Raw genomic sequence first — 22996 nt, forward strand, 5'->3', positions numbered from 1 at the left:
CTTCCTAGTGGGTATGAGGTGGTGACGAATCACCTTCAATTAGAATTTTCTCTCCAGTCGGAGCTGTTGCTGCATCTACTTGATTTACGTAGGACCCGTGTTGGGGGCACTTGTAAGGAGCAGTTTGCATTCACGAGCAGGTAGCCATCCCTGATTTCTTTATGTGTTCGCCATGCTCGCCCCCCCCCCCCCCCGGTAAAGCTCTGTTTAAATGAAACATAGAAAATGTCTCTGGGCTTGCTGCTTGCCCAGGATCACTCTGGAGAACACTGTCTAGTATCAAGAGCCCCAAGTCCTCCATCTGCGTGATGACATTTGGTGCGGAAAGCAAGCCCTCTCCTGTCCCTCCAGGAGTGTCTAGTGAGCCAAGACTGTTATAGTTAAATCAATTCTGATCAAATTCATGGGGGTGCAGTATCAGAAGGGAGTGTTTCTCTCTGACTGTTTGGCTTTCAGATTGTTCTTTGTTGGGTTTTGCTCATTTTCATGAGCACGGCTGAGAACCACTGTTAACATCCACACGGCAGCATCACCACACACCTCTGTATTTTAGAAATCATTATGAATTCTTGTGCCAAACATAGGTGAGCTTTAGTCTGTCTTGGAAATCTACTTCTGACAGATGGTGAACGTTCTCCTTAATTTCCATTTAGCTTACTTCCGTAAGTAAGACGAGCATGTGATACGGATCATTCGATGAAACACTCTCCATTTTAAAGCCAGGTAATGTTAAGAATCATTATCTGGCCAAGCCTCTGCTCTTTATTTTTTGTCCTCCCACGTCATTTCCTTCGTGTGATTTGTGCATTTCACGTGTCATCCGTCACTGTTGGGCAGCATAAGCATATCACATAGAGGATTAGAGGAAAGCGATTTTGTGCTTAGAAAATAATTGAATGAAGATCTACTTTGTGACTTTAAGCTGCCGGACAGCTTCATGTTTTAAATCCCATCATTTGGTTCTATAAGCAGACGTGCCCCAAAGTCTTGGAAAATGGGACTTCATCCTCATTTGATTGGCCAGCCTGTGCTTGCTTAAGCAAAGTCTTGTTTAAGCACCAAGTTTCCAGATCCAGGACAGACGATGGAGCGGGAGGGATCTGCTGGGATGTGCGTCTCCACTTCCTGCCTGCCAAGTTCAGACAAATATGTACGAAATCCACACCGTGTGACAGAACTGCCTTATCCCCAGCTCTCCCCGACTCCCCTGGCGCCATACAGCATGGTGAGATGAAGACCTTTAGAATTGTGGAAATAAAAAATAAAAACCGCTCCTAATTTTTAGCCCGGGGAAACACTATGCTGACCATCTCCTGGTAAACCTGATACATTCTCCTGTATTATCGAGCCAATCTATTCCTCATTCTTCAGCTACCCTAGTAAGACTTCTTATATGTTTGCATTGTACTGTCTTACAAAATATGCATTATCCAATTTAGTTGGGAACTTGACACCAAAGGTCAAGGCCCACCAGCCATCATTTTGGGATCTCTGACCGTTGGCTCAGCTTTCCGGGATGGTCTTTCCCAGACAAAAGCTGTATGCAGCCCTAGTCTGCCAAGGCAGGGCTCCTCTTCCCTGCCCCTGGGGTAGGGGTGGGATAGGAGAAGGGGGCTAACTGGGCTTTCTCTCCTTATACTCACCTAGACAGGGTTGTTTCTTCTTTCTCTGAAGGTCGTCATTCTGCATCGTGAGTCTTTGAACAAGCCTTACACGGTCTTTATCTTCCCGACAGCTCACAGGCATGAGCAGCTCTCATAGCATCCCTTTCTCCACCTCCTGTTGGGTGAATCTAGTCCTTTCTAGATGTGACTTTCATGTGTAAGGAGGGAGGGGGGCAGCTGAGGTAGGCTAGGAGGAAGTAGTTTTGGGGGTAAGTGGGACTTTCTCTGTCCCCTGAAAATTATACTGTGTGCTGAGGGCCTGGAGCTTCTTGGGATAAAATTGGGTATTAGACTTTTTTGAGGCATACAGTAGAAATACTTGTGGGTTGAGATTTATAATTGCATTGACAGGTAAATGGGAATGGAAAGAACAGATACAAAAAATCATCCAAATGGATTTGATAAATACAGGTTTTCGTAAGTGTTCGCCTGAATGCAGAGGTGGTTTTTCTTCAACAACAACAACAACAACAAACCCCCATATGTTGAACGATTAAGTAGGGAATCTGAAGGCTCATTTTCCCTTCAAAACACCATATCCATAATAAACTATGATGAGGAAATAATGCTCCTGTGACCCTTTTCCTTTCGTAATTTATCTTTCTAATTCCAGTGAGTGAGCGATGACTTTGTGCCTGGGGAGAGTGAGCAGATGAGATTAATTTGTGCCATCACAGCTCTGCTTTATTATCTATCCATCCTTGGAGAGGGTTGCAGTGGAGATGCTTTTAGCAGAAACATTGTGGGAAAAGCTGCTCTGAGGGCTTGGAGGAGCTAAGTGCTGCCCTTTGCAGTGTCTTGGGCCTGCTGGGGCAGCCTGGGAGCTGGCTCTCCATCACTTCTCCGTCCTCTCCTGCCCTCCTGGTGGGCAGGTGTGGTGGGTGGGGCAGACAGCCAGGGAGAACCCTTCACTCGGGCGTCTCTGCTTCCAAAAGGATGCTCTTCAGGACCTCTTGTGTTGTCCGTTTCCTATGCATGGTTCCCTCCTATGGCCAACGCTGCCTGCTCATATGAGGCCCATCTTCTTCTTCTTCTTTTTTTTTTTTTTTTACAGAAATATTTTTATAGTGAATATTGTACTATGACCATCTTAAAAGAAAACTATTTTAAAAGAAAACAACCATCCTTTATCCACTACCCTGACAGGGCATACCTACATCTTCATCCTCTGGTTATTTTCTATATCTAAAACACACACACATACTTATATGTAGTATATATATATATATATTAAATATATATGTAATTCCTTTCATGTACTCATTTTCCTATCACCCATGTATAAAATCTTGGCATCCCCTCTTACATCTTTTCTGCTCCTGTCAATGGCTTAGGACACAGTAGAAGGAAAGGGGAAACGATATTTTCTGTTTGATAGAATGTAGATATTGACGCATATTACGTAGGACTCAGATACTGAACGTGAGGGGACCCATCATAAATGACACATAATAGGATGCTCATAGTATCTGTTCCGTTGGCAAGTCAAGTCTTCTGCAATATCTCTGGCATCTATCATTTCCATTTCTTAGCAGACTGAATAATGGGCAATTACTTTCATTTGTAGACTAGACAAGAGGCTTCTAATTGGGCCTCATGGCCCAAATCTAGTCCATTAAATTCTTCCTGTTGCCACCACTTTCCCTTCTGAAGCATTGGTTTTGTCCATATTACTCCTGTTCAAACCTCTCAGTGGCTCCTGACGCTTACCAAAACCTTCTGAATGTCTTCGTGGCCACTCCAGGCCCTCTGCTTGCTTTCTGAGCACGAGGCTTGGTACTTGCTCTCCTCTCGGGATCTCTGCAAACCTGCCGCCTTCTCCCCCTCACTAGAATGACTGTCTTCAGTTGCCTTTGTCCATGGCCACATGGGCAGGGAGTTGTGGTATTGTTGCAGGGAAGGAAAGAGCCTGAGTCTGGGAAGCTCTAGCCTTCCTTCTGTGGAACAGACTCAGGGCTTACCCACTATTATGGGGGTATTTTTTTTTTTTTTTTTTTTTTTTTTTTTTTTTTTTTTTTTTTTAGCGAGTTGTTCAACAAAGAAGAGTGGAGTAGTTGGTCATATGCTCTGGTAAGCTTCAAGCTCCTGAGGAAGGACTAACCAGGTTGTTTATGGTTTTTTTGTTTTTTTGTTTTTTTTGGATCCTCCATATTATACTATCCATAAAACCTCTTAGGGGATTGCTTATTAATTTCTGTAACAGTTCTTTTATTGATCCATCCTGAATATTTACTAAAACCATGTTGAACTTGGAAAATATTTGCTCCGTAGGAGATGTGGTAGATTTGTGGGGACTTCCTTCAACTGGTGACAGCATCTGTGACAAGCGTGCATGTGCAAGATGGTGTGAAGGTGTTTGCCTTTTTTTTCTTTTCATTTCAAAGGCTATTTTCTGTAGATTGGGTTTGTCTTTTTTTTTTAAGATTTTATTTAAGATAGAGTGGGAGTGGACAAGGGGGAGAGAGAGCACAAGCAGGGGGAGGGGCAGAGGGAGAGGGAGCCCGATGTGGGGCTTGATCCCAGGACCCTGGGATCATGACCTGAGTCGAAGGCAGATGTTTAACCAACGGAGCCACCCAGGCGCCCTCTGGGTTTGTGTCTTAATGAGTTCTTTGAATTCAGAATTCTGCTGAAGAAGTTCTGCAACCCACATAAATATCTTTCTATATGTGATCTGTTATTTTTTTCTTCCCACACCGCCCCCCGCCCAGGGTATGATGTGTTAGACCTTTCTATGCATGTGTGTATATTGGTATAAGACAGTGCAAAGTAGTTGAAATTTTGATTTATGGTTTATATCTTGGGAAAGTGTCTTACGATCTCTGCCCACCCCCCACCCCCAACTTTAGAAAATAGGAACTAGGGTTTAGGTCTCCTTGGGCCCTCTCTCACCTGACATTTTATGGTGCCTTTATCTGTAAGTCCAATTAATACCAAATGTTGCTGAATCTTGAATAAAATGCCTTCTGATTGCTGTTTGAGATTCTGTCTATAGTGAAATTAAACGGACTTCTAAAGGGACGTAGCCCTGTTTTGGAAAACAAAGCTTGTGTATTAAATTACTAATTTTAGTTTTCTTTTCTCTCCACCAGTTTGCTGTTTTGTGGTTCACAAGAGGTGCCATGAATTTGTCACTTTTTCTTGTCCGGGTGCGGATAAGGGACCCGACACCGACGTAAGTAGCCTGGAAAGTATTATTTGATGATAGTGCAGATCTCTGACTTCACCTCTTTTTATGCCTGTACAAGTGTTGTTTTGGCACATACTCTTAACGGGAAGACTCGTCAGTGAGTTCTCTACAACTTCGGCTCATACCAATGAACAGATCTTTAGTCCTTCGGAGCCCTGGCAGGACTACTTCAGGGCTGGAGAAGAATTTGTTAGCTTCTACTCTTCCACTGTGGGCAACCACATGGGCTAAATCCACCAACTTTATAGTAGGAGCTTTCACAAACACAGTGTGGTTCTTTTCTGAAGATGTTGACAAATTTCACAACAAACGTAAATCACCCTTCACGGTTCGCCCTAACTGTTTGTTGACTAACAGGACTGTCCTTGCTTTGGGTCAGTGTAACCACCTCTTCCTAGTTGACTTCATGAGATCCTTGCTGCCTTTTCATGATGTATTATAAATGCTGCTGTTGATTTAAATAATTTAGCATCCATTCCACTGAACAACCGATCTCTGAAGCTGCCCATGTGTGAACACAATTTTATTTGCGCCCTCATTCTGCCTGTCTCTAGTGAGCATCTCTCTTGCATCTCTTGTTTACTGAAAAATGGGATCAGTAAAGGAGAGTGGGAGTCAGAAGGCATGGGAAATCCCAATATCTAAAATGCATTGAGTGGAAAATTGGGCTGTTATGTGGAAAATATTTTAACAGGAAAAAAAAATTGCAGGGGAGGCCTGGAAGAGGAGACCTTTCTATTCTGAATTGCTTTTGTTGGATTACTTCAGTCACTAATACTTAAACTAGGTGCTCCAAGTGTGGTTCCTACCTTTGGTTCTTGTTCCCATCAGGAGACACAGATTTCAAAGGTGGCTTTGTCAGTGCAGGCAGGGCTGAATTCTTCCCTTTACTGAGGAGGGCATACTCATGGTGAGCTCTGAAGGGTTCACCTTTGCGTTGTTTTAGCACATGTAATGAAGGAACTTACCATTGCGCCCTGGCTGCGTGGAAACATGCTGCGTTTTGGTTAAGATACCGATGGAAGCCACACAGAGCAGGAGCCTTGGGCTCAGAGCCACCGCTGGGAGCCCCAGAACTTGGGAGCCCCAGAGCCTCAAAGATCATCCTGTTCTCTGTCTTCACGGACCAGAAAGCCCATGTCCATGACCGACCCACCTACATACAAAAAGTAGTGTGTTCCACCCGACCCTTGCACATTCCCCTTCTTCCTGAAATATTGTCTCCATTTTTGGCATCTTAGAGGTAAAAATAGATGAAGAATACCAGCTTTCCTGGAAGTTGGCCTCAAGCATCACATGGTGTTTCTTTGGCCACCCTGCTCATTATTCTGAACCCATCCTTTGATTCTCCCATTTTGGCTCCAGCAGGAATGGGGTGGGGTGGGGGTGGGGTGGAGTTCGTAGGCCACAGGAGAGTAGTTATTGCCTGACCCCTCTCCCCTTCCCCTTCTTCATTCTTTTGGTTAAGTACTATCTGTCTATTCATTTTAAAGATTGATTTATTTGAGAGCACACGTGTGCATGCATAGGGAAGTGTAGGGGTAGAGGCAGAGAGGGGGAGGAGAGAATCTCAAGCAGATCTCCCCACTGAGTGCAGAGCCCAGTGCGGGGCTCAGTCTCACAACCCTGAGATCATGACCTGAGCCGAAATTACAAGTGGGACACCTGGGTAGCTCAGTGAAGTGTCCGAAATACTTGTTATTAAGTACTTAAAATAGGGGAAGATAGATATGGAAAATATCACTAATTAAAATAGGGTAGAGGTTCCCTGAGTGTGTTCATCCAAGGGACCGACTCTTGGTGGTCAGAGGCTTTCCCAAGGAAATGGCATTAATCCAAGCTTCAGGAACAAATAGGAGGTAGGCAGGCAGAAGGGGATGTGCATGAGTGTGTGTGCTGGGGCATAAGGAGCCCCGTGAAAGAAGGTTTCAGGCAAAGGGAAAAGCAAGTGAGAAAACACTGAAGTGGGAAGTTCTGTGTGGGAGAGAGAAGGAGCAAGTGGGTCATTGGAGGTGTAGTTGAGGATTTTGAACACAATCTTAGGAACACTAGAAATCCAGAGAAAGGCTTTAAATTAGGAAGGATGTTGATCCTGTTTGGAAGGGTGTAAGGGTTTCTCTGGTTTCCTTATGGAAAATAGACTGGGTTAGGAAGTGGGTCTTGGTGGGCGGGTAAAGATGGGGAATACCAACAAAGCAAGAAGCATCAGCATGGGGGGCAAGGTGGTGGGAGCTTGGGGGAGGTGGCAGCAATGACGATTGGGCAGAGCTGAACTCATTCAGGATACATTTAGGAGCTGAATCAGCTGCTCTCTGCCATTGGTGGGGGTCAAGGAGATGGAGGTGTTAAGGAAAAACTCTTGGGCTTCAGGCCCAAACCTATGAATGGATGGAGGCCATCAGAACATGGAGGGAGAATGTATTTGGGAATATGGGGTAGGGCAGATCAAGGGTTTCACTTTGGACATGGGCAGTTTGAGAAGTCTGACGTTGAGAAGACACCTGTCTATGAGCACAAGTGTGGAGGTCGGAAGTGGGGTGTGTCCTTCTGAAGGTTCAGATTCCTCTGTTCTTAGTTTGAAGCTTGGGGTGTGGATGCTCTTGCCTAGAGAAAGGGAGTAGATAGAATGAGAAGAAAAGAGCACGGAGGAGAACTCTAGTGGGTTGGATGGAAGAGGGAGGGCAGGGAAGGAGGGGGAGACCAAGTTGGAGCAGGCAGAGAAGTAGGAGGAAGACAGAGTGATGCTGTTTTAGCAATTTCCTGGAAGGGCTGTAGGCCAGCTCTCTGCTTATGTCATGAACTCTGTAAGCTTTTGTTACTACACGTAGATAGTTAATACACATCCCAGTTTGCGCAGGACTGTCTCGTTTACATGGGAAGTCTTGGTTTACACCTGCTACAGATTAGTTAATGTGTGTTACGTTCTTACCCTGTTTTGATGATCATTATGTGGCCACCCTACTCCTAGATCCCCAAGCCAGGCAGGAAGCCTTAGTGACGATCTGCACGTCCTGTGATACAATGGGACACACGCCTGCAATCTGTTGTGTTCATCTGAGCTCTGTCCCTACTCCCTGTTGTGTTGACCTGCTGTAGACGCTTAGTCTCATGTTTTAATGTCTGCAAAAGATAAGAGATGATTTTCTCCTAAATCAAAAAATATATATATATACTTGAACAGTCTGTGTGTTTTCTTCCAAGGAGAAAATTTGCCTTTTGGTTGTTGGCATTAAGAGGCCGATGATTAGGGCTTTGTGCAGCCAGGGGATGAGAAGTGTCTGCGGTCTGTGTGCAAGGTGATTTTATTTATTGAACAAATCCGCAAGATGCCCAGAAGGAACTGCAGAGGGGGATAGCTGGAAAAGCACGAAGGTGTCAGGACACAGTGCTGAGATGCGATGGTAGGATTTTCTTATTTTATCTTTTTTGGAATGCATTTTAAAGTCGTAGAATTAGAGTTGAAAGGGGGTGTTGAAGACTTATCTAGGTTAACTTTTATTTTATGGATGAGGAGACCGAAGCATAGAGAAGAAAGATGTAAATGATCCGGGGGCACTGTGTCATGGCCCTTGAGGGCCAGGAGGTTTGTGGTTGCCTCAAGGCCACAAAGGGAAAGAGGGGGCACCATGGCCTGGTCCTGCTGTCAGTGGAGAAGTTGCTGGCTACTACCTGGGTGTAATCCCTCAAAGTTCTGGTCACACATCGAGGGGAGTGCTCAAGGGCATGGGAAAGGCCACTTAATGGAACGCAAGGATCGGGAAACACAAAATACAGTTTAAGAGAAGAAACTACCTTAAGCATTCCCCGCCCCCCCCCCCCGAAAATCTAAAAGTTTCTAGATGATTTGTTTCCTACATGGCGAGTGCTTAAGGTGCACACAGGTCCTGTGCTGCTTCACCATGCTAGCCCTGCAGATTGAGGGCGTTCCCGCACAGAGACCAGGAAGGGACAGGCCCTGTGCAGTGCACCGAGGCTGTACCTGGTCTTGCCTCTTCAGGATGAAAAGACAGGTACTGAAAAGTGTGAAGTTAGCACTGCCCACATTACAGGAACCAGAGGGAAATAGTTCTGAACAGAGATCATCTTCACGACTCAGGGAGCAGGGGGCGCCTGGGTGGCTCAGTCGGTTAGGCATCTGCCTTCGGCTCAGGTCCTGATCTCGGGGTCCTGGGATCAAGCCCACATTGGGCTTCCTGCTCAGCGGGGGGAGCCTGCTTCTCCCTCTCCCTGCCCCTTGCTCGTGCTCGCGCTCTCTCTCTCTCCGCCTCACTCAAATAAATGAATAAAGTTTAAAAAAAAAAACACAAAACTCAAGGAGCAGGCTAGTTGAAAGGATGCAGAAGTGTCAGGAACCTCGGGGAGGAGAAAGGGTGTCTGGGTTCCATGGAGGGACCGAAGGACCCCTCTCCCTGTACCGCCCACTTCCCCGTACCTGTCGGGCCACCCTCAGCCCTCCCTGACCTCCTCTGGATGCACAGCGTTCCAGACGCTCCCTACCAACGTGTCTGGAGACGAAAGCCAAGCGTTTCCCAGGCGTGAAGTGCAGCCCCAGCGGAGCAAGGAGAGAGGAGAGGAAAATGAAAGAGTCGGTGTTGGAGAGGCGCTCTGAGTTGATGCTGGATCTGTGCTGCCGAAAGTGCGGCCTCAGAAATCAGCTCGGAGCTCTACCCTGCACCCCTGCCCCGCGTCTAGGATTTTGTAAGACCACAAAGAACGAAAACTGGCCCTTGTTGAGAGATAGCTAACCCTTCTTCTGCCACCCCCTCCATCCCCCATTAATGCACAAACTGGGACGCGGACCAGCCTTGCCTTTGGGGGTGGGGGTGGGAGGTGCTTTGTGCTCTTGGAAAGAAATGACAGCACTGTTGTTTCTTTGGCTGCTGCTGATCCCCTTGCTGATGTTTTTCTCTTCCTTGCTCTGGCTCTGATGGGGTGAGGCAGGGGTGGGTGGGGGAATGGGTCCTAGAGGGCGGACTTCCTCAGACTCCTGCCCTTCACCTTTTGAAATTTCAGCTCACCAGCTCCTTTGTCTTTCAGTCTGGAGTACCTCCCGCTTGCTAGAACCATCTCCGCTCAAATAACCCCTGTTCCTGAAGCCCGCCCCGCTAGAGGGGAGCGGGGTTTTCAGGTCTTCCAGTCTGTACGCGTGTGTGCAGTCGTTTGTCTTCATGCTGTGTGTGTTCTGTGTGTGCCTTAAGGGAGAATTGCGAAGCACCCCTTTCAGACCTTCTTCCCAATCTCAGTCCTGCCCTGAAATGCCCAAACGGAGAGCCCACTCACACACACCCTTTGTAGCGAGAGAAAAGTGTTTCTGTGCTGTGTATAAAACCACACAAATGCTAGACAACTCTGTAAACACAGTCTTTGGAATATTTGCTCTGTGTACTGCAACTGTGAGCCTTTGAGGAAGAGGGGAAGGGACGGTCCTGTTCAAAGCCTTACCCACCCCCTTCCCTTTTGTATTCCTTTTGTTCGTATTTATTTGCTTTGTGCCTTCTCACCAGTGCCCCTGCATGCCTGGGGAGAAACTATTACCAGTAGTACCTTGTGCTTTTTCTGCCTGAGCCATACAATTAAACAGTATTCAGGTGATTTAAAAATAATTTCCTGGGTCATTAGTGTCCCTCACCTGGGAGACAACTGACATCCACATGGACAGCATCACAAGTTAGCGGGTGCCTTCCAGAATGTTCGGAAGGGCGTAAATGAAGAAATTGTTAAAAGGCAGGGAGGCTGGCTTCTGATCTGCATACATCTTCAGGTCTGCAAAGATTGGAGGAAGCTCGAGAGCATTGATTATAAATGGTTAGAGTGGACCTGGAAACAATCGTACAGAGCCGAAAGTGATACCTGGTGCGGGGCTGGACCCTGGGGAGGGCTGTATGTCCAGGTGCAAAATTACTTCCTCTTTGTTACAGTGGTCTTGAGAATTCTCTTGTTCTTGAGTTCTTTCCGGTGTCTTAGAAACGGTGCAAATGAAAAAGGCTGCCGAATTGTTTAAAATTCAACATTTCAGAGCTTCACTTACGACAAAACTCAAAACATTTAAAATAAAGGTAGAAATTTAATTAGCAAATCTTCTATTTTCTCAAAGTGTGCTTTTACATTTAATATGAAAATAAGGCAGTTTTGTGAGCAAACCCGGTATACCTGAAACACTGTTCGGAATATTCCTGAACTGACAAAGGGAGATTTGTAAAAAGGTGCAGGTGCTTAAAAAGTTGCACTTAAAATTCCAGCCCAGTGAAGTCAAAAGAGTTCTGGGGTGGGAATTGGGAATCCTGCCAAGTTGCTGAAAATCCTTCTGGACCTCCATTTTCTGATTAATACAAAGGTTGAACTTGGTCTTTAAAGTTGTTTGCAGCCCTCATTGGCATTCCTTCGCTAAATACTTACCGAGGGCTTCATGCTATGAAGATGAGAAGGTGAAGACAGTTCTTGCCCTCCTGGTGCATCCTCCCTAATCAAAAAGATGAGCTGAGCATGCAAATAATGAGACGATAAGCCTGCATAGTGCAACTGCCGTAACCGGGGAAGAACGAAAATGCTGTTGAGTTTTAGTGCTGGGAGAGAGAAAGCACCTTACAGAAGATGGAGGCAAGACTTCCTGGAGAGGTTTTAACGATTTTTAGATCTATTTCTTTTCAAAATTCTCTTACAAACCAGTAGGACCACTATTCTGGTATTTCTCTTGCTGGTTTAAGGGAGTTCTCTCTCTTGCCAAATGCTGCTATCCAGTGGCACATAAACTCAGGTGACACGCTTTTGCAAGAGGACCTGTTCAAAGAACAATTGCAGGGGAGACACGTGGTGTTCTGTGTCACCTGGTGGGATTCTCTCTAGACAAAGCTCGGAGGAAGCCTTCAAAGCTCGGAGGAAGCCTTCGCGGGGTCCTGAAAGCGCCCTCCGCACTCGCCCACAGGTACCATTCCTCACGTGCTGCGATGCCGCAGGAAACCTTAAAAAGTTATTTCAGGGAAACAAACCCAACAAAAAACTCCCGTGCTAATTCTGCTCTTCAGTGGGTGGATTATTTTATGTACCAGATTCACAGTAACAGAAGTATTTCCTCCACGGGAAGGGACTCCTGCTACTTTTGCGCCAAATTAATTTAGCCGGGAATTAAAAATAGCCTCAACGACTTGCACCCGCAGTTCGGATGTACTAAAGGAGACAGCTGGGGGGGGGGCACATGCATTGTCTTTAGCTACCAAGTTTTGGCCCGTAAGGAGAGGGGGGTCATAGTGCCTCACATTTCATCAGTGTGCCAGAATGCCTGGTGTCAAGGGAGTCACCCAGTGGGCTTTCCAACTTAATCCAGAGGTTTAAGTTGCCACTGCTCAAACATCTTTGGAACTCCACTCTTGGAATGGCATGTAAGGCCAGTAGCACATTCTTCTCAAAATCTCCACTCTGAGCAAATTGTCAGCCTTTGAGAGTGTGGTGAGATTGGTTGGGGACGTGTCCAAGTTCAGTGGAGCCAGATCTGAACAAGGGGCAGTGATTAAGGTGGGTGGGACAGGTTTTGGTCCAAACCGTACATTGATAAGGTTAAAAGAGTATTTTCCTGGGAGCGTTACAAATGGTTTCTAGACATCAGGGTTGAAGGAGCCTTGTGTGTGTGAAGCATATAGGAACTGGTGCACGTAGCCCCTCGGTGGCATTTCTAGTTAATACCCATGTTGGCCAAAAAAAAAAAAAAAAAAAAAAAAAAAAAAATTGTTGCCCTGCCTCATGATCATGCCTACACAGCAAATCCTTCGTGGAGAGACCCTGTGTCTTTTCCCTTGGAAAAACACGAGTTCAGGGAAGAGCCTGGCACAGAATGGATACTTGAAAGAGATTTGTTGAACCAGAAGAAGCGGAAGAAGGCCTGATAACCTAATTGGACCATTAGTTGTACATATCTGGGTTTGAATTACCTGGTTTTAGCTATACATGGACTATCAATCTCCCCAAGACCTATGAACGGATATTTCATCAGCATTATTGGGGCACCTTGAGAGCGGGATCGGAGAAACATACTCGATGGACTTTCCTATTTTCACAAACCATTTCAAGTCATTGTCTTAACTATTAGGAGTGTAAAAAATGGTGGAACTGGGCCGTAGCTTTTGACTGGTTAGGATAAAAATTAGTGTGATGGCTTCCTTATTTATTTTTCTTGACCTGTACAAGGACTTTGTAAATCATGAACGGTCTGATATTACTAACAACCAAATCAACCTGTTCCTGAGAACTGTCATTTGGCAATGATGTCTAAGGAGCCTGCTACTAGAGCTGAAATCCCTGGAAGCCCAGAGCTAGAGATTCTGCCGTATAAGTAATGGCGTCTTCATGATAATACCTGATGTATATTTAGTATCTCTTACGTCTGGTCCTTTTTCTGTATTCACTGTATGCCATCATTAAACGCTTCCTGGGTATTTATTATTGCCAGGTACTGCGGGGTGCAAAGGTTAAAAAGTCCTTCAGATGGCTTATTCTTGGTGGGAAGTCATGCACAGGAATAAGAATTATTCGGATAATTACTTCAGTGGATAACGTACATAAATACACTAGGCATATATGAATCCCATTGTATAAATGTGGAAGTCAAGGGTTGGTTAAATGACTTGCTGGAATCCAGTAGAAAATAGTTCATTAAGCTCTGGACCACGCCTCTGCTTCCAAACCTGCTCTCTTTCCTCAGTATCAAGTGGGTTGATCAGCAAAGCCAGCTGAGGGGCAGGTTTTCTGCCAGTGAAAATGCTCTATTTTTGTGACTAGAATCTGGAGTCAGGGTGACTGAGAAACCTTAATATGGTAAGAGAAGCTTGAAGTGAGTTCCACCGATATTATGACAGTAAAAAGCATTCAGAAGTGAGACCAACAAGGTGAACTAGTGAAGACCGAGCAGGTGGGGCTGATGGGAATCTGTGAGAGCCAAGAGCGATTTGGAGATTTAGCTTGGGTTCTTCTCAAGAAGGTGGAAGGTTGTACTTTCCAGGACCCTGGGTTTCTGGAGAGATTGGTTCTAAGTGGCTTGAGCCTAAGCTGAAAGCCAGCCCAGAGAGCTTTTTGGCTCATGCCTGAGACTTGTTCCTGGATTTTAGTGAGTCACTCCTTTCCACAAGCTGAAGTAGGAGTCCCATTCAGTTAGCTGGTACCTTCCTCACCTTGGCTGTTTTCTGCTTAATGAATTTCCAGCAGGAGACTGGACAAAAAGAGAAGCACATTTCCTGGGGGGCCAGGAGAGGGAGATTTGTAGAGGATTTTCTAGCTAGCATTATTGCTACATCTGTTTATTTACACTGAGGCCAAGGGCCAAAAACAAAATCAAATGAGCCCACTTACTAGGAATTCTGTATGTGCCTTTGATCGTGGCTGGGACCGATGAGAGAAGTGGGCAAGTACCCCCTCTGACAGCTGTTTCTATATGTTGTACCAGAGCGGTGAGCAAACCATCATGGCAGCTAGTACTAGCAGGAGGTGACATGGACAGTGGGAAGGTCCATTCTAATCATTGTTCATGTAACATTTCAAATTTTATAATCTAACAGATTCCCAAAACACATTTGAGTTTATGCCAAGGGAAAAAGCTAGATTCAAAGGAGAATGTCCTTGTCCCAATAAGTGTCACATTGCCTTCAGACATTAGATAGTCTTAATTTGCATTCCCCAGATAATTTCCTGGATGTAGAGAGAGAGTGCTCAGGTTATGTTGAGGGTGTCACACTCAAGATGGACAACACCATCCTTCTTTTCTTTATTGCTGCCTGTTCTCCCTGCCTCTCCTCCACTACCCAAGCCAGTGCTTATTCCCCCTCATCTATGTTGAAATAACACCAGGGGTTCATCTACCACAGTCTCCCATGCCAGAAGCCTCGGGATCATCTAGCTTGTCTCCATCTCCTTTGTCTCCCACATCTAAACAGTCTCCCAAGTTCTGTGGGCTTTGCCTCTGTCTCTCCTCTCCATATTCATAGCCACCATCTTCCCAAAGGCCTCATCGTGGTCTCTGAATTGGTCTTATTGGCTCTGGACTGTTTCTCCTCTAGTTCATCCTTTGTATTGCCAGCCGGTGGTAATGCAGTGTCTCTCTCTCTCTCTCTCTCTCTCTCTCTGTGTGTGTGTGTGTGTGTGTGTGTGTAACGCATGTCAACATTTTCAAAAGGTTCCTGCAGCGTCACACAAGATGACTCCACTGGCTGTTAGCTGGGGCTGTTAGCCAGGATGCTTTGGTTCTCCGTGTTGGCCTTTCCAGGAGGGCAGCACAGGCTTCTTACATGGTGCTGGTAGTTTTCGAAGAAGCCCAGAGTCCCTGTGAAGGTAGGTTAGTCAGGATTCTCCAGAAATACAGAACAAATTGGCTGTGCGTATATTTGTCACACAGACTTATAAGAAATTGGCTTATGCAACTGGCCAGTCCCAAGATCCACAGGCAAGCTAGAGACCTGGGAGAGCCAATAGTGTAGCTCCAGTCCAAAGGCCAGCAGACTCGAGATGCAGGAAGGGCCAGTGTTTTGTTTGTGGTCCAAACAAAAAATCCTATGTGCTAGTTCATAGTCCTTGGGCAGAAAGAACTCTCTTGCTTAGGGGCTGGGGGTGTTGTCAGTGTTTTCGTACTGTTTAGGCTTTCATTAGAGGAGGCAATCTACTTTACTCATCCGCCAATTTAAATGTTAATCTTATCCAAAAACTCCCTCACAGAAACACCATTATTTGACCAAATATCTGGGCACCTCATGGCCCAATCAAGTTGACACACAGACTTAAGCATCACAGGGGGAGGCATACACAGTGTGGATGCTGGAAAGGGTGGGTCACTCCAGTCATTAATGTAACAACTGGCCACAGGAAGACTTATTTTAATCCTGTTATACTATTTTCTTTCCCCTAAATCTTATTCATCTCTATATCCCCAATACTTATTGTGATTTCTGACTCCTGGTTAGGTGATCATTAATATTTGCTGAGAGAATAGAAGAAAAAAATGAAATCCCTGATCCCAAAATCATTTCCTTGGTTTGCATAAAATATCTGTAAAATATTACAGAAGATTCTCAGAATCAGTACCAACCATTTCTGGCATTGATACAGCCACCGATTTTAAGTTATCATCTTTGGAAAGTGAACTATTAAAAAATATGAGGGACTCTCTTAGTATGCAAGTTTAAGCCTAACAAAATCATGCAAGATTGGCTGTAGAACTGTGCTCACAAACTGCGTGACCAGACTTTATTTTTTTTTCCCCCTTTGGCGAATATATTTTCTGTTAAATATTGATGTGAAAAACAACCTATTAAAAGGAAATGCTTGTTTTGTCAACCACATATTTTGAGTTTATATTCGTTAAGGTGATTGCTAACTGTACAGTTAACCTGGAGAGGGTTTATAACCACAGTTCAGGAAGAAGGGAGATGACACCGCCAAGGACGCTACCCTAAGAAGCAGTAGTCTAATTTCTTTCCAATTTGACCACTGATTTTCTGGGTCTTTTTTAAAGATTTTATTTATTTGACACACAGAACAACAGAGGGAGTGCCAGGCAGAAGGAGAGGGAGAATCAGGATCCCCTGCTGAGCAGAGAGCCCAACATGGGGCTCTATCCCAGGTCCCTGGGATCATGACCTCCGTCAAAGGCAGATGCTTAACCGACTGAGCCACCCAGGCGCCCCTGACCACTGCTTTTCTAGGTCCATGTACATTATAGGCCTAACTGTGCCACGATAACTTATACATAACTTATACACAACTTTTCATGCTTATGAGAGATTTATATTGGTAGGAAACTGCTGAATGAAAGAATGTATTTTGAAATACACAAATCATAAACTTTTACAAGTGAGGGTTTTTTTTTTTCCTTTTCATGCCCTGAAACATACTTAAATAAGTACCTTTCAGAAGGCAATTTGCATGTTTCTTGCTTTCTACAATTTTGAGATCCTAGCCTGTCCCTCCGCATCTCTCTTTCAAGGCCAGAAGCTTTGTAGAGTTAACATGGGGTAGAAATGTTTAAAACATGAGGATTTCATACTTGAAAATGATATTCTCTGTGGAGGAGGGTGATTTTAGGTTTCTAGATACTAAGCTGTATCATGACTCATTTGTTCTTAAACAGGTCGTTCTCCTGTTACTAAAATTAATCACAAAAGACCAGGGAAGCTTGAAAAAGAAGAGATCACACAGCAGGCTGTTAAAATTAGAAAGGCAGGTCTGCTCTCTTTTGCATTTGCTACATTTGAATGATGCGCCAAGATTAAGGTAATTCATTTTAATTACGTTTTTTTCATTACAAATTGGTGATTTGGAGTAACGTGGTGTACAGAACAAGAATGGGGGGAAGTGGTTAAGTTGAAAACTTAAAAATCACATGAGTGAAACAGATCTTCTCTACAAATACACGCACCTGCTGTCGGTTTGGGAGTGGTATGCTTAAGTTCGGTCCTATTCTCACTTAGTGAACTTCTCTTCATGTGGGAGTGGAACTGGGGGAGTCCAGCAAAAGAGCTTCCTGGTGAGCTCCTCACTTCTGCTTTTGTGTCCTGCAGTTTATCCTCCACAGGCAGCTAGAGTGAGATTTTGCGTATATCCGGCAAATCAGATCATGGCGCTGCTCTATCTAAATCCTTCCGTGGCTGCCTCTGACCGTTAAAACATAAACTGCTTACCTTGGTCATCAAGGCTTATGCTGATTGTGATCTTACTCCTGTTTATCTCCCTGACGGGAACATGCCAAGCTCATCTGAGCCCTGGGTCTTTTGCTCTTGTGGGTTCCTCTGCAGTGTGGCTCGTTCACACCATTCAGGTGTCTGCTCAGATGACCCCTCCTTGGAGAGGCCTCTTTAGCTCACACCTTCCCTTCACTTTCTAGTAGTCGATCCTACTTTGTGTATTTCATAGCCCTGGTCACCACCTGAAACCATAATATTTACTTGGTTATTTTTTCATCTCTTCGACCAGCTTGAAACACCATGAGTGGTAGGTATGCTGTCTTAGGCTTCAGTTCTACTTAGTGCCTGGCACGTGAAGTGCTCAATATTTTTGGCTGGCCAAAGGCATCTCACTTACTCTTACACAGGAGAAGACAAATCTTAAGAGTTTTGTTTCCTTCCAATAATATTATTAAAAGGAAACGTCCTTGGATCAGTGGAGATGTTTTCTCTCTTCTGTGGTTATAATGCTGTACCATCTAGTACAATAAACTGGGCCATGTCTGTTAAGCCTGAGGCCTACCATGTGATTGAATGTGTCTTCCAAAAAAACATGTTTTTTGTGATCCTAGTGTTAATATGTGGTCTATAAAATTCAAAATAAAATGTATCTGATCAGTCTTTTTTTTTTTTTTAAAGATTTTATTTATTTATTCGACAGAGATAGAGACAGCCAGCGAGAGAGGGAACATAAGCTGGGGGAGTGGGAGAGGAAGAAGCAGGCTCATGGTGGAGGAGCCTGATGTGGGGCTCGATCCCATAACGCCGGGATCACGCCCTGAGCCGAAGGCAGACGCCTAACCGCTGTGCCACCCAGGCGCCCCCTGATCAGTCTTATTTAGAGTAATTAACCACCCGATTCTGAATGTCCACCATTCTGAATAAGTGGGATAAGTGTTGAATTTCAAACCTTGAGAGTAATTTATATCTAATAGGATCTTCCCATGGAAAGTTATGGCTGCACATTGGCTTGGAAGCAGCATCCTTGTTCTTAGATTTCCCTCCGCGGCCATCGGTTTCTCCTAACATTCGTGAACAGTAGGGAGTTAAACAAATTGTAATACATCAGTGTAATAGGATATGTGCAGCCATTAAGAATGATGATTATAAAGGCATGAAAAAGTGCTTCTGTGATGCTGGGTGCCGGGGGCTGACTGTAAAGGCATTACTATGATTAGAACTTGGACAGAATTTGTGTGTTGGGGCAAGACCTAGAAGGGAACCTAGGAAATTGAAATCATTTGATGACTGATTTTTGGGATAATTGGACTTGGAGAGCCGCTTTCGAGATTTCATCTTGTTAGAACAACACAGTTTTCGAGAAGTCATCATATGATACTTTTGGAATATGACAAAGTGCTGTGGTCTCCCAGAGCATTATCCAAATGGAACACACCCGCATATCTGATAGTTCTTTGTTCAACTGTGTGAAAAGAAGGCAGTTTGTCATAGGTGTCTAGATAGCTTCATGCTCAGTGTATCAGTTTAGGTTTGCATTCAAGTGGGAAGACCAGAGGACCTGACTAAACAGTGGCTGGACCTGAACAAGGGGCATCATTCTCCTGTAACAAAATGTGTGGAACTGGGACTCCAGGGCTCATGTGGCATTTTCGTGGTTCCATGAAGGATTCAGCCTCATTATGCCTTTCAGTTCAGCCCTCTCAACATGCAGATTTCATTCTCCACTTTGCTGCCCTTGGTGTAAGGTGGCTGTTCCATTACCATCCCATCCATGTTCCAAGCAGGGGGAAAGAGAAGGGTGAAGTCAGAGCATACTTGCCTGTTGAGTCTACTCCCTTTTAAAAGAACTCCCCCCAGAAACCCAATCCAACAACTTCCATATTGGCCAGAACTGTGTCACATAGCCCCTCCTGCTTACAAAACGTAGAGTTTGGAGGTGTTTTGTTTGCTTGTTTTTTTAGGCTGGGCATGGAACCCAGTGCAGGGCTTGAACTCACAACCCTGAGATCAAGACCTGAGCTGGAATCAAGAGTCAGATGCTTAACTGAGCTACCCAGGCACTCCATAACTCCATTACCAGGTGCCCCTGGAGTTTTTGTTTTAAACTGGGTATATTTCTACCCAGCACAAAATCAAGGAAGTCCAGTAATAAGAAGAGAACTGATATTGGATAGGCAGCTAACTTTGAATTCTGTGTTGAGGATGGAGCCCCACCGTTTAGACATAAATGCCTTCACAGTTTGTATTTGTGTCTCTCTCTGTTGCTGTGACTCCATCTCAGCACGGGAAGGATTCTCTTACATGTCATGAGGGGTTTTCAGATATAATCAAACTAAGTGTCTCAATCTGTAGATAGAAAAAGACAGGAATGTAGAAGTCTTGTGATGAGTTTTAATAAGCTTTTTTTTTTTTCTTTAAACAATTTTAGTTCTTTGGTGAAGGTACCTTTGTAAAAAGCATTTTGGTTTTCATAATGAAGTATTTTGAGCTTTCGTAATTGCTTATCCAGTCACAGTATTCTTTTTTTTTTTTTTTTTAAAGATTTTATTTATTTATTCGACAGAGAGAGAGACAGCCAGTGAGAGAGGGAACACAAGCAGGGGGAGTCGGAGAGGAAGAAGCAGGCTCCTAGTGGAGGAGCCTGACGTGGGGCTCGATCCCAGAACTCCGGGATCACGCCCTGAGCCGAAGGCAGACGCTCAACCACTGTGCCACCCAGGCGCCCCCAGTCACAGTATTCTTATTACATGGTAGTTCCTGATAGTAAATAAGGGTTGATTGAAACAAAACAATATATCAGTAACTCACTTTTTACTAAAGCAGCTGTGGTCTTCAGCAGCAGCAGAGAATCCCCCAAGTTGAATGAAGCAACACTTCTCCATGGGTGCGAGTGACCATCTGGAGTCCAAAGGGCAGGATGGGTGGCGAATTTAAAGGAGGCACAGACAGACTGCTATGATGGCTGTAGGATAGAGACCCAGAAAACAAGGAACGTTTAGTGTGAAGAAAAGAAGTAGGAATCAATGAGCACTGCCTTCCATCGTAGGAGGAAGGGTGGACTTGACTTTGGAACACCAGGGGTTGACCCAGGCCCAGTGACTAAGCATTATAAGAAGGCAGAGTTTAGCATAAACTCCAAAAAGAACTTCCAAAGAGTAGATGTTTCTAATAATAGAAGAGGGACTCCAGAACAGGGAGTTCCAAGAAGCATGACAAGGGATGCTAGTTCTGCTTCACCCACAAGGAGCAGAGAGGGCTCTGCCACACTTGAAGCTTGAGGTGAGGCTCAAAAAGATGTGGACTTTTCTCTCTGAATCCCCTTCTCCCTTGCCACATGAGCGGTTTGTCTTGTTTTTAATTGAGGGATAGACATAGAACATTATTAGTTTGGGCTGTACGCCATAATGATTTGGTGCTTGTATATATTGCAAAAGGACCACCCCAGTAAGTCTAGTTAACATCTGTCACCATATATAGTTCACAATTTTTTTTTTCTTGTAATGAGGACTTTTAAGTTCTCTCTTGGCAAAAAGTCAAAAACCAAAAGCTCTTTGGGCAACTTTCAGCTATGCAGCACAATACTAACGAGTCACCACGCTGTACGTTACATCGCCTTATTTTATAGGTGGAAATTGGCTCCTTTTGACCTCATTTACCCATTTTGCTCACCCCCAGCAACTACCAATCTGTTCTTTGTACCTATGAGCTCGTTTCTTTTTCCTTAATATTCCAAGTGAGATCATACAGTATTTGTTTTATTTCACTTAGCATGATGCTGTCTGGGTCCATCCGTGTTGTTGCAAATGGCAGGGTTTCATTTTTTATGGCTGAATAACATTCCATGGTATGTGTGTGCCACATTTTCTTTACCCATTCGTCCATTGATAGACCATTTGTTTCCAGATCCTGGCTCTTGTAAATAATGCTGCAGTGAACATGGGGGTGTGTGTGTCTTTTCGGTTAGTGTTTTTGTCTTGAGATAAATACTGGAAGTGAAATTGCTGGGTTATATGGTTGTGTGGGGGTTTTTTGCTCTTTCAGATTTTTTGAGGAGCATCCATACTGTCTCTGCAGTGGCTGCATCAGCTTACAGTCCCCCCAGCAGTGCATGAGGGTTCCCTTTCCCCGGCATCCTTACCAGCAGTTACTTCTTATCTCTTTGATAATAGCCAGCCTGACAAGTATGAAGTGATATCTCGTTGTGGGTTTTTGGTTTTTGTTTTTTAAGATTTATTTATTTATTTATTTTAGAGCGAGCGGGGGAGGGTGGAGAAGCAGAGGGAGAGGGAGAATCCTGAGACAGACTCCCGACTGAGCTTGGATCCTGACGCAGGGCTCCCATCTCAGACCCTGAGATCGTGACCTGAGCCGAAGTCCAGAGTCAGACGTTTAACTGCTAGAGCCCCCCAGGCACCACCTCCTCAGTTCTTTCTGTGGGTACTTCTCTGAAGAGCTTTCGGACACCACGCTGTAACTGTGTCTCCATCTCTCCCCATACACTGTAGCCTGTGCAGGGCAAAGCCCCTCCCGAATCTCCCTGTCCTCTGTGCTTCTCCACAGTCTGGTGTGTCGCTGGCTCCGAGCAGATACTTAGCCAGCAGGTGAACAGAGGTGGTGGGACTCTGCCTGAGTTAACCTTGCTATGTTACACGGGATTTTTGTTTTAACTCTACACGGACACCAGCACTGCTCTCTCAGGCCAGCTGTGGCCTCTTAGGACGGACGGTCCTTGAGAAGCACGAGTAACCACACAGTTCTTTGTGCAAGTGCCATCAAGTCGAGGTGTCGGACTCCTGTGCTTGTGACGAGGTTGAAAATTCCCTGTCGAACTTTACGAGGCACTCTGTGCCTTCTGGCTCGAGGGAGAAAGTTCCCCTCTGTATCTCTTCATGCTCCTGATGTGGACCCTGGGCCCAGCTAGGGCGCTTACGGTGAGCGTCCATACAACAGCCCACCGGCTTCTTTCACCAGAGGAGAACAAGGCAAGTCTTAAAAATAACTTGGGACACATGTAGGTGAAATAACCTTACCTCCCAGTGGCTGAGAAAAAAATAGGTCCCCATTCTGGCTGATGTTTTAGGATATTTTTAGTAAGAGGGCCCTTTCTTCTTTGATGGTCCATGAGGGAAAAATCATGGCCAAAAATTGTGTGTGTGTGTGTGTGTGTGTGTGTGTGTCTGTCTGTCTGTCTGTTTGGAGAGGCTACTCCAGTTGCTGGGTGTTTCATTTTGTTTCCACCTCGTCCACGAGAGAAAAGCAGGCATTTGCAGGGGCCCATCATGAACATAGCAGAAAAGGAAAATGGAATATTTTCTTCTCTCATTTGTTTATAATGTATGATTTAGTTCTAACACATACTGCTGTGAGTTATTTTCAGTATGTGGCAAGTTGTTGTAAGGGCCTTCTAAGAAACTCCTGTCTCCTAAGGTGTTTCCCACTTTAATTTTATTCAGGAAAAATGGTTTTTGGAGTTTCTTACTAATTAG

At 44.9% G+C, this 22996-nt stretch overlaps 1 protein-coding gene across 2 annotated transcripts in view; it reads left to right on the plus strand.

Moving 5' to 3' along the window:
* PRKCA (protein kinase C alpha) overlaps positions 1–22996 on the plus strand; it is a 385206-nt gene that overhangs the window by 145802 nt on the left and 216408 nt on the right. For both annotated transcript variants that reach the window (XM_045814536.2, XM_045814537.2), the window contains exon 3: positions 4757–4839. In XM_045814536.2, coding sequence (XP_045670492.1) covers positions 4757–4839 — 83 coding nt within the window. The remainder of the gene's footprint in view (positions 1–4756; positions 4840–22996) is intronic.

The sequence above is a fragment of the Ursus americanus genome, chromosome 23 (assembly GCF_024610735.1).
Source record: "Ursus americanus isolate L20-20 chromosome 23, mUrsAme1.1.p, whole genome shotgun sequence".
NCBI lineage: Eukaryota > Metazoa > Chordata > Mammalia > Carnivora > Ursidae > Ursus > Ursus americanus.